This window comes from Polyodon spathula, chromosome 5 (assembly GCF_017654505.1).
Source record: "Polyodon spathula isolate WHYD16114869_AA chromosome 5, ASM1765450v1, whole genome shotgun sequence".
Taxonomy (NCBI): domain Eukaryota; kingdom Metazoa; phylum Chordata; class Actinopteri; order Acipenseriformes; family Polyodontidae; genus Polyodon; species Polyodon spathula.
The window spans coordinates 29,306,797-29,319,189 of NC_054538.1; the positions used below are offsets into that span (position 1 = coordinate 29,306,797).

The 12,393-nt window shown below is 43.4% G+C and overlaps 1 protein-coding gene across 1 annotated transcript in view; it reads left to right on the forward strand.

Annotated features, from left to right (window-relative positions):
• Positions 1-1,706: 1,706 nt before the first annotated feature.
• The window catches only part of LOC121315813 (rho GTPase-activating protein 18-like), a 36,455-nt gene continuing 25,768 nt past the window's right edge, over positions 1,707-12,393 (forward strand). Inside the window, exon 1 of the mRNA XM_041250255.1 lies at positions 1,707-1,904. Within this exon, the coding sequence (XP_041106189.1) occupies positions 1,786-1,904 (119 nt within the window). The 5' untranslated portion in view covers positions 1,707-1,785. The remainder of the gene's footprint in view (positions 1,905-12,393) is intronic.

Here is a 12,393-nt window from a genome sequence, read left to right on the forward strand (position 1 = left end):
GCTGGTCAGCTCTTCTCTGGCTTCTCTGCACTGCCATGTCAGTTGTTGGCCCAGACACTCTCCCTCTCCACTGGCAACTCCAGCACCTCCTGCAGTGTTCCAGGGCAGGCCAAGCGGACCTGAATGCACAGCTCCCCGACTCCCAGGGCATCCAGAAACTGGTCCCTTGCAAGCTTCTCCTGGACCTCCAGCAGCATATGGGCGTAAGCTTTCTTGGTTGGTCCGTTTATTGCTGCTGCTAGCTCCCGCAGGGTTTCTGTCCCTGTTATGGAGCTTGTACCCCAACAGCCGGGCTGTTGGCTGCAGTGTTTCTGTAAATGCGGCATAGTCCAGTCGCTGTTCTGGGGTAAGCGTCAGGAGACAGGGCAGCATATCTTCTGTGAGGCAGCTCACTAGCTGGAGGGCCTTTTCATGCTCAGTCCACCCACCAAGGTGTGCTACAAACTCGAACTGGACTTGGAAGGCGTCCTTTCCTGTTGTATGTCAGGGGATTGCTAGTGCTGATCACCAATGTAATAAAACAGCGAAGAAGGAACAAACTGCAGCAGCAGGAATCTTCCAAACAATAGCGCTTTTGTTGTTATAGTTGGTTACGGCAATTCAGCAGGTTCTTCACAGCAACTACAAACAGCACTTCTCTAACACACTAGCTGCTATTTTTATTACCCCCCTCAGACCCCACAACACTGCAAAAATGTAGTACATTAATAAGTATATTGCCCAATCAGGAGGCTGTCTGCCATCCTCCCTAGTTCCAGCCAGGTGTGCCCAACCATCCCCTGACTCCACAGCAGTGCTCAGTAGTAGTAGTTCTGGTGCAGAGTTGCATAGCCAAAAAAGTAACACAATAGCACAAGTTACTGTATATGTATTATTATTATTATTATTATTATTATTATTATTATTATTGTTATTTAGCAGACGCCTTTATCCAAGCCGACTTAGAGACAAGAATGTGTGAACTATGCATCAGCTGCAGTCTCACCCAAAAGATGGAGCACAAGGAGGCTAAGCCCTTTAACCACTGGACCACACAGCCTCCTATGTATATCACAGAGTGGCGGCGGATGAATGTCACTGACGTCTGTGTTATTTTTCGAAGTGTTTCAAATAACTACTGCGACTGGACAGGCAGGTTGAGAGGATCCAATAATACGAGCAATGCACACAATTAAGCTACACTGAAACCGCAAACAAGATAATTAAACTAACGTGCTAAAACAAATTAGATGTGAACAACTTCACTTAACTGCTCAAGGAAGGCAAAGTATTAGTCAAGGCACATGAAAATCAGCACAAAAAAGCGAATTGTATGGATACTGTTAAGATGTTTAATGCTTGTTAATACAGTAACAGAAACAATACTAATTTATCTTAAGAGAACACACGAAATGCATCAAGGATTTGTATTACTTCAGACTGCATGCCCTCTTCCGATTCAAAAGTGCTTTTAAAAAGACAGTTTAAATTCCCCTTTCACAAGCCAAACTCTTATCCCTCCGTTTCAGCAAACTACTCAGAAACGACAGCTCCTCATCGCGCTTTGTTTAGTTTTATGCCTTACACTAGATCTGTACTGCAAATCCTCATTTGTGACCCAACAAACCCTTCCAAACATTAGCTCCGCCCGCTTCACCAAGTTAAACACAAAACAGCTGGGGAGGAGCTGACATATGACAAAAACTCACGTTACTTAGAAAGGGAAGTGCTTACTGCTGTCTTTTATTTTAGCCCTGAACAGAAGTGTTAAAGAGCGACTACTTCAAGAATTATGTGGCATACATCATGAGCAGTCAACAAGATTCCAAGGGAGTTGTTTTGACGGGGTTCTATTATCAGAACAACGAGGGTTTACCTGTGTTGATCAATTGTAAGAATGAAGAAGCACAAACGTCGTTATTAAGGTGAGAGAGTCTGTGTAGCTCTAACGCGTCTATTCGTATACATAAATAGCTTGCAAAACAGATGATAAAATATTTGCGAAGACATGCCAGTATGCACTGCAAGTCCCGGTCCACCAGTGCGTACCCAAGTGCAAAGGGCTGTTACAGTTGATCACAAGTCATACTGTAATACAGTAACAGTAATACTGTTGTTGTTCAGCGATTGTCTAGAGCCGGTAGTTGCACATCTTGTCGACATAATATCATAGGTAAACTGTGGAAAGTTTAAACATAACCCCATAAATCAATTGAAAGCTACATTTAGTTAAACGTGTAATACACACGTTTTGTAATAAACACATTATATTAGTGTTTCAAATTAACAGGCGCTCTCTTGGGTGCTTTGTCTTGTATAAATTTGAACTATAGATTAAGGGAGGCGATGGATCTTCTAATTGGCACTAATCCTACTCATGGCGTGAAAGAATACATCAAGTTTGGATCAGGAAATTACTGAGAATGATTACAAGAATTATAAAAAGTTACGCGCTATCTCGCTCTCTATCTATATAGAGTATGTATGTGTCTGTTTTTAAAATTACATTTGAAACACACACACACACACACACATATATATCTATATATAATCTTTATTTATTACAATAGTTATTGGCATGTAAAATAATTGTCTTGTAGAATATTTGTAACCCGAGTAAAATTAATTGACATTTTTTTATTATTATACTGTTGTAATTTTATGATGTGTATGACTTGTGAGCAAACAGCCATTGTTTTCTTTGAGTATGTTTAACAACTCTGCTAAACTGTTCACAGTACCAACCATAAAAATAGGCCCACAGTAGAGTCCTTAAATGAACAATATGTTTGTTTCTAACATGAAACATAATGTTTGGCTGTTTGACCGCAAGTCTGATTGTCACAAAACTTGCTAATCTCTGAGAACATAGAGGCTGTTTGTCTGTCCATCTGACAGAGTGGGAGGAGATGAATGTCGATGTGATGTCCTGTTTTCCAAAGTTTCATAAGTAACTAGGGAAGCTGAAAATACCAGCACCACTAACGTACAGCATTAACCCACAGTGAAATGACAAAATAGATCATTAAACCATAGTTTGTGCAGTGCTTTCTCATTCTTATCTATACTTTACTCATCTTGACAGTGCTTTGCTAAACTTATACTTTTTTTTTTTTTTTTTTTTTTTTTTTTTAACATATTTATACTTTAACTGTGGCAATCAACAGTTAACTTTTTTATGGGTAACCCTTTTTGTATTAAGATTTGGAAAACAAAAGTTCATCTTCTAATTGGTTTCGTTGTCCAGAGTCAGTAGTGTAATACGTCAGTAAACCTTTTTGTTGCTTAACTAGCCCCACTTAAAAATAGATTCAGAATAAATGATCTGGTTGCAAAAATCACATTGACTTTTGCACTTTGAGCCCCAACACTTGAGTAGTTTGAACCACTGGAATTGTTCTGGTTTATTGTTATTTAGCTAACACTAAAACAAGTACAGTATTCATAAATCAAATTGGTAAGATAACACTTAAATACAAAATGAATTTATATATAGCAAAGTCATAAGTATATTTTGTGAAAATGAGGTGTTGGATATTAACTTTTAAGAACTATCACTATGAAGTAGCTAACTTTGCATTTGTATTCAGGTTCAGATTTGTACTGCGTTTATAAACTTGCGTCTTTGCATCTGTTGAACTTGAGTCTTGTCAGAGCTTGTTCATCCTTCAGATATTTATCTGGCATGCAGTGGTTACTTGGATCTATTTTCTCAACATTTAAGGATGCAATTGAAGCAAGCCAAGCCACTTGTAACACTAACCTGCTACTGTACTGCTGTCTGAAAGATGACACCTTACAGTAGGTAGGGAATGAGAAACCCTCTCCTTGACGGGTGTCTGATACATATTAAACACATTTAAAATGGAACTGGACATGTGGTTAGTTTACAGAACTCCCTAAAAGAAGATAGTTTGTTGAAAGCGCTTTCCTTATGTCAGTCCACATAAAAAAATAAAATATACTGAACAAAAATATAAACGCGACATGCAACAATTTTAAAGATTTTACTGAGCTACAGTTCATATAAGGAAATCAGTCAATTGAAATAAATTCATTTGGCCCTAATCTATGGATTTCACATGACTGGGAATACAGATATGCATCTTTGTCACAGATACCTCAAAAAAAAAAAAAAAAAAAAGGTAGGGGCGTGGATCAGAAAACCAGTCAGTATCTGGTGTGACCACCATTTGCCTCATGTAGTGCGATACATGTCCTTTGCATAGCGTTGATCAGGCTGTTGATTGTGGCCTGTGGAATGTTGCCCCACTCCTCTTCAATGGCTGAGCGAAGTTACTGGATATTGGTGGGAACTGGAACATGCTGTCATACACGTCGATCCAGAGCATTCCAAACGTGCTCAATGGGTGACATGTCTGATGAGTATGCAGGCCATGGAAGAACTGGGACATTTCAGCTTCCAGGAATTGTGTACAGATCCTTGAGACATGGAGCCGTGCATTATCATGCTGAAATATGAGGTGATGGCGGCGGATGAATGTACGACAATGGGCCGCAGGATCTCGTCACGGTATCTATGTGCATTCAAATTGTCATCGATAAAATGCAATTGTGTTCATTGTCGGTAGGTTGTGCCTGCCCACACCATAACCCCACCGCCACCATGGGGCACTCTGTTCACAATGTTGAAATCAGCAAACCGCTCGCCCACACGATGCCTGCCATCTGCCCAGTACAGTTGAAACCGGGATTCGTCCATGAAGAGCACACTTCTCCAGCGTGCCAGTGGCCATCGAAGGTGAGCATTTGCCCACTGAAGTCGGTTACGACGCCGAACTGCAGTCAGGTCAAGACCCTGGTGAGGACGACGAGCACGCAGATGAGCTTCCCTGAGACGGTTTCTGACAGTTTATGCAGAAATTCTTCGGTTGTGCAAACCCACAGTTTCATCAGCTGTCCGGGTGGCTGGTCTTAGACGATCCCGCAGGTGAAGAAGCCGGATGTGTGGTCCTGGGCTGGAAATAAACATTCAATTCTCTGGCAACAGCTCTGGTGGACATTCCTGCAGTCAGCATGCCAATTGCACGCTCTCTCAAAACTTGAACATCTGTGGCATTGTGTTGTGTGACAAAACTGCACATTTTAGAGTGGCCTTTTATTGTCCCCAGCACAAGGTGCACCAGTGTAATAATCATGCTGTTTAATCAGCTTCTTGATATGCCACACCTGTCAGGTGGATGGATTATCTTGGCAAAGGAGAAATGCTCACTAACAGGGATGTAAACAAATTTGTGCACAAAATTTGAGAGAAATAAGCTTTCTGTGCTTATGGAAAATTTCTGGGATCTTTTATTTCAGCTCATGAAACATGGGACCAGCACTTTACATGTTGTGTTTATATTTTTGTTCAGTGTAAATAAAACTGATGCAAATCATTCACTTGGCTATAGAGTTGCTGAAGAGATGGGGTGGTAACTTGTTTTTGTCTTTTCTCTTTCTTTCTTTCTTTCTTTCTTTCACCTGAGGGTGGAGGCACCACGCCAACGGATGCGGGCCCTCCCTCGAGAGGAGGTCCGCTGCCTGATTTTCCATACCTGGAACAGCAGGTTCTGTTGTGCCCAAATCAGGAGCCTGAAGGCTAGGCGATGTAACCCCAGGGACCAAAGGCCACCCTGGTGGTTGACATGCACCACCACTGATGTGGTGTTTGTGCGGATCAACACATGCTTGTTCCGCAGTACGGGTAGGAAACGGTGGAGGGCAAGGAACACTGCCTGCAACTCCAGCATGTTGATATGCAGAGAAGTCCAATAGCCCGACCAGGGTCCGCTGACTCCTCTGCCTTCACATACCGCACCTCAACCTGAGTTGGAGGCGTCCGTCGTCACCACCATGCGGTTGTAGACCACTCGCATTCGGAATCCTTGGCGCAGGTGAGAAGGAATCCTCCACCAGCGCAGGGCCGTCGCGCACGCAAGACACACTGTCAGCCGACTGTGCCTGTCGCACTTGGGATGTAAGTGGAACACATTGAGCCACACCTGCAGTGGGCGCATGCGCAATAAGCTCAGCTTGATGGCTGGTATTGCTGCTGCCATCAGACCCAGTAACTTCTGGCACAAAACAAGTGACACTCTCAATCCTCTTGGCATCGTTGATGGTGAGGCCCAGCCTCACTAGATGCTCCGTCACCAGCGCCGTGTGGGCCACTGCTCCCTCCCGCGACTGAGAACATGTCAACCAGCCATCGAGGTAGTTCATCACTCTGACCCGCTGCAGCCGCAAGGGGGCGAGGATAGCGTCTACGCACTTTGAGAATGTACGGGGAGCTAGGGAGAGGCCGAACGGCAGCACGGAAAACTCGTACACGCTGCCTTGAAAGGCAATGCAGAGATATTTCCTGTGCTGTGGACGAATGGGGACGTGAAAATACGTGGCCCGCAAGTCCACCATGGTAAACCAGTCACTCAGCCGGTCAGAGGTGCAAGTGCGCCAGTAGAGGAGCTGTTGTGCCGTGAACTGGGTCTGAGGCCCCAAGCCCTCAGAGGCCCTGCTGGGGCGGCTGAGGGCAGGCTGGCTGTGGCAGTTGCCTAGGGCGAGTGCACTGGAACCGCCTTCTAGGGTGCTGCTGTGTGGATTGGCCATGGCCACACCCTTTATGTTGCGGGAGAGTCCTGTCCCTTGTCTGAGATGAGGCCTGTAGGCGATGCCTAAGGTCACCTAGCGGGGCTGTGGGAACTGGCACCATCCTGGTGACTGTCCGCATCGGGGTGTCCGCATACCTCCCACCGGTGGGCTGCGATGGAGGAGTCTACGAGGGGAAACCCCACCAGGCCCAGCTTTTCTGCTCCCTCCAGTGAGGCCAGTTGAGAACCGTGTCTCAACTGAGCCGGCGCTGTGGCTGGGTGGTCCCAGGAGGACTGCACCTCCTCCATAAAATCAAGGAAAGCGGGGAAGATTTGGGGTCGAGGAGCCACGTCATGCAGCCGAAAGACAGAGCGACGTGGCTCTGCCTCTGCTGTCCAGGGGACCTGCAGGTACACTGCCGCGCGCCACCTGAGTGCATGCATCGACCCTGACAGCTGCATTGTGCTAGTGAGCGAGGAAACCTCGGAACTAGGGACCGCGTCCGTAGGGAACTCGGGCTCCTCCTCAACCTCCATCTCCGCTGGAAAAGTGGACTCCCCCCATGAGGCGGTGATGGAGATCGCGTCCTTATCAGAGCAAAGCACCCGGTCGACCCTCTTGCCCTGCTCTCCCACAGGGAGGTGAGGGGGAGATACAGCAACGCCGGTCGGCACAGGGGGTGAGGGGAGCACCACACGGGGGCCCACGGCTGGAGCCGGTGGGGCCTGTTGCCTCTCGAAAAGGGCCGGGACTTCTTCACCCGTGTAGCCATAAGCGATGGGGAGCCGCTGCAGGTGGACACAGACGGCTGTGCACAAAGGAATCCCCCTGGAGGGGCTTTGTGTCAGCGTGGTGCACGGCGACGAGTATCGTGTGCACCCCTTGCACCGAGTACTGTGAAGCACCGGCGCACTTGCCTGTATCGGTACTGTGAGTCAATAAGCACTGTGCGCACCGTGGTACCGAAGTAGCACGGGCTGAGTCTCACGCACCGGGTATTTAAAATTACACGAAGGCAGCTATGCACAGTGCCTATACCGCGTGGTCACACACCTGAGCAGCGCGTAGCGTACAACGGGGGCAGGGCTGAAGCCACGGTGGGTGACTGACTTGTTACAACACAGTAAATACAATATAAAATAATAGTATATATTACAGTACAGATGGGGGAGAGCACACTGTCTGTTTGATTGCAAGGCCTACACACATAGTGAAAGGCCAACACAACAACAGCCAACAGTCTGCGTACGTCTCAACAATGGGGCAAGCCTTGGTGAGGAGTATACAGCTGGTCCGGCTGTAAGCAGCCACGCTGCAGCTAGTCCTCTGCGCAAGCACGGGGACTCGCAGCTACAATCAAAACAACAAGGCAGGACCGGCGGCCCAAAGGCGGCTGGTGGGCTAACTCGACAGTGGGGACAAGGCAGGGCTAGCCCCGTGGAGTAACAGCGCTCTCCCAAGTAAGAAAGGGGTGAAAAACACACACAGTTCTTAACAATAGTATTTACCGGTAGTCGACTAAAAGACGACAGACAGAAGAGAAGCAGCCTGATACACGGAGCGAGTAGTTGCTGATAGAGGAAACAGAAAAAAAGACTATGAATTAAGAGCGGCAGCTGTTCTTAAATTGTGGGTCGTGAACACATTTCTGGTGGGTTGTAGCGTGGGAAAATAAAGAAAGCTTTAAACACGTTTTCCAACAAAAGCGCCACAGCAGGCTGTTGACAGCGCTGCTCGCTTATGCTGTGCTTGTACATATGCGACTTTTTTTTTTTTTTCCTGTATGGCTTTCATTTCGTTACGATCAACCAATTGAATATCTGAATATTGTCTTTGCGGTAGCCCAATCATAAGTTAGCTGGGTGGGACATAAACTGTGTGGGACATAAATGTTTCAATTGCAGGTACTAGCTGTAAGTTTAACCAATTGGAGAGTCAAATATCTTCCAAGTTTTCCGCAGCTGTCCAATCATAAGCAAGCCAAGACCGTTCACGGTTGCATGAAAATTGAAGGCAAGTGAATAGCCAAATGGAAAGTGAAAGATCTGACAGCTGTCCAGTCATTTGTGAGCAGAGGCGAGGTGTTAATATGCTGGGTAAGCACTGAATTTTGATGACGGTTATTGAGAACAATAATACATTTTGGTATGTAGAATTTAATTTTTTATCTCTATATATTTTTTATTTCACGAGACAATGAAAACATTGTAGTATATTTAGTTACGAATCCACTTTCTCTGAATAATTGTACTGAAGATGAGCGATCTTTAAAACAGAGTAGTGTTGACAAATGTGTCAAATTGAAGCAAAGCGAGACGCTATCTACACTCTTTTATTTTAGTTTATTCATGGTTATCTGTGTAAACATGCTATTGAAAAATATTTGCATTGTGTATTTTATGTAAATTATTTAAAGAATAAGCGCATCACGCACAATTACTACCTGAGACTTGGCTTTATTAGAGTGCCTTCTCATGATATATATATATATATATATATATATATATATATATATATATATATATATAAATATATATATATATATATATATAAATATTTAAACCTTATGTAAATCTGTTGGATTCTAAAGCTACACAATGTGTTGCCGAGCTAAACCACTGTGTATACATCATATGCATACATAGAACTAAGGTCCTATTAAACCATTTTTCTACTATTGTAATGAACCACACAGGTTTATACCTCATCTGTTAAACCTGTTTTTTAGCATGTGCAAACTATTTTCATCTGTACTTGTTGGAAACCATATGGGAATCTAATGGGAGAATGTGGCAAAGTGGTTAATAGTGTGCAGTTGCAGGAATGCAGCAGTGATCAATGAACAGACAGACCACGGTAATCCAGGTGCCATGTTATTTATTTTTATAATCTAAAGTCTGATGACAGAAAAGCTGTTAACAATAACAATGAGAAACAGGCAATACAGCGGCATGTATTTCACTGTTTTAATCCACTGGTTGATCCTGAAATAGTAGTCCCCAATCTTGTACACCCACACGTAACACAAAACACAAACACAAGTCCACAGTGAGTGCTGAAGTGCTCGTGGTGTAAATACAGTTATTTGTGAAACAAAGTGCAGTGTAGTCCGGGTTTGTGCTGGCCTCTGGCGACAGCTCCGAATTTAATAACGACAAAACAAACGAAACACTCATGATAATAACACAGGTCTTTCCTTCTGGTTCAGCTTAACCATAACAAGGAACAGATCACTTTGCTACGGCCCCTTTTGTACCGTCAATCATGACACCTTGGTTAACTTGTGTAACCGCTTCTCCAATTCGCTGCTACCATGCAGTTTCCTTCCGGGTCGATGATTTAGTGTATCGTAGCTCCGCCCCCTTTCTAGATGGCCGACTTCCACCTAACCATGCTAATGGATTGTCTGGCCATCCAGTCCAGGGCACTGTGTTCCCTTTTACACGGTGCCCTCACAGATCGGGAGAGAGATTTATTGCCAAGAATCGTTCTGTTTTTGTCACAGAGAAGTAACTGCTTTTTTTTTTAAACAGAATTCAATTTCTCTTCTTAGCCAGACTTCACTGGAGATTAAATACTCGCTGAAAGTCACTGATGATGTGACCTTTATGTTTCAGCAAGGTCTAGTCTGACGTAGTGTTTGAGTACTTTTTTGATTTTCCCGTCTGAATAATGGATTTCCAGGGAAACTGCACTGTATATCCCTGGAGCCACCTGTATATGTTTTCACCTGACTAGCCATTTAATACACTTATTCATGCAAGTAATTATACATAGCAGACAAGAATACAGTAGTATTTTACATCTAATGCAAGTTAAATGCATGCAATATTACCTGATAAATTAACATTATCAATCTTAGTATTGAAACTGCATGTTCAGTAATTGTAACACCTGTGTAACTTTAGCACATCTGTATATCCTTAGAGACGCTTCCAGTCAGTATTACTTCCTGTCGGGATGCAGGAGTTTAAAGTAATTGAGTAAATACGTGCTGAATTACATTTTAAGATATTTGGTTTTATAATGGTGCTTCAAATCATATTGTACTGTATCTCTGCACTGCATGACTGTTTCCGTAGATACAGGGTGAACTTTGGTCTCATCCTAGAAGTATTTCTAATTTTCTGCATTGTTGAGTTTCTACCTGACAGTGATATGCTTTGTTCTGGTCTCAGAAAGCATGTCCCTTTCCCTTATTCAATTTTTCAAATTTACATAACCAAAATCAAAGCAGGTAAAAAGCACTACTGGTACGCTTGCTGTTCATGCTGTAGTAGTTGTGGTATCAACTCCACGGACAGGTAATAAGGATAATGACAATCATTTTTTATGAGTTTGTTCTATTGTTAAAATGGCATTTCTAAACAAAGGAAGTCACGTTTGGAAGTATTTTGAGGAACCAGACGAGAACTGTGGTATGTAAATAATTATGCCAAACAAAATTGCTGTAGCACAAAAACACAAGTTCAGTGCTATAAATGAGGGAAACTACAATGCTTTTATTTACGTTTGCTTGGCATGGGAAGTTGGCGGATGGGGTGGCGATATAACGGGTAAAAATAGTTTTTATATTGGTGACATTTGTTCAGAGAGAATAGTTGACCCTCATTTTGCATAGATCCCCGCTGGAACGTTGAGTGCTTAACTGTGAATTAAATTTTAAACTAATCCGCGCATAAGTACCGGCTTTTCCCTTAACATTCTAATCTACAACTAATCTGAGAACATAAAAAGCTGCTTAAACATACTTTCTGATGCTGGTCTAGAGACAAGCAGGACCATCTCTGTGACAGAACACCATAATGAAGACCCAATTCGCAGCTACTGGACAGTAAATCAACAGGGGACACGATTGGTCCACAATTCTGTCATCAGCTGGATCCAAACAACACCCTCACTCAAAACCAGCCAGTCAGACTGCCAAGCCTGTTTTTCAGTTCTTTCCGCACCATCCAATCCAGTCCCTGCCTGCTTGAATGACGCCCTGCCTCCAACAACAAGTTTTGAGTCCGACTCTATACTACACAGACCATCTGGCAATGTCATAATAATAATAAAACTGTTTTCTCTACGTCTATGTTGTTTTTCTATTCTAATTTTTAGGGACTATTTTCCTCGGCGGAAGCTTACCCTATGGCTCAGGACGCATAACACCAGTGGTGGTCATCTACCAATAAATAATTGAGTTGTCTGAAAACAGCATTTGTCACTATAGGGTTATAAGTTACACACCAGAAAACCAGTGTGTTTTGGAGATGCAATTTGCAGGGTGAAACCCTCTACGCATCACATTATACTATTTCAACACTACATAATTATAGAAAGACTACCCTTAGCATACGGTAATTAAATACTTTTATGTGCATATATTCAAAAATAAATAAGGACCACAGCCACTGCACTGTATGGCACTGTAGTTGCTGCACTTCCGATCTTAATTGGCAGATTGGTCTTGAGAGGGGAGTACAATGTCAATTCAGCTTGAATACATTTCTGTTACCTGATTGTTCAATATGGTGTCTCCTACTTTATTCACAGAACCCAAAGAGGGCTTTATCATCTGCTATTCTATTGCTTTTAGAAAATGGATATGGTTTATAAAAAAAACTAAAAAAACTAAAAAAACATTAAGTTTTCTTTCTTTTTTTTTTTGTGATTTTGTGCAGCTTTAGTTTGTTGCTAATCAATACAAACATTTTCTTCAACATTTCATGAGCAATGCAGTTTGTTGAGTTGTGGGTATTTCTAGTAGCCTAAATAACACCTCAGTACTGTTCTTCAGTTCAGGTACCTCGTACACAAAAGCAAACCTGGCTGGTG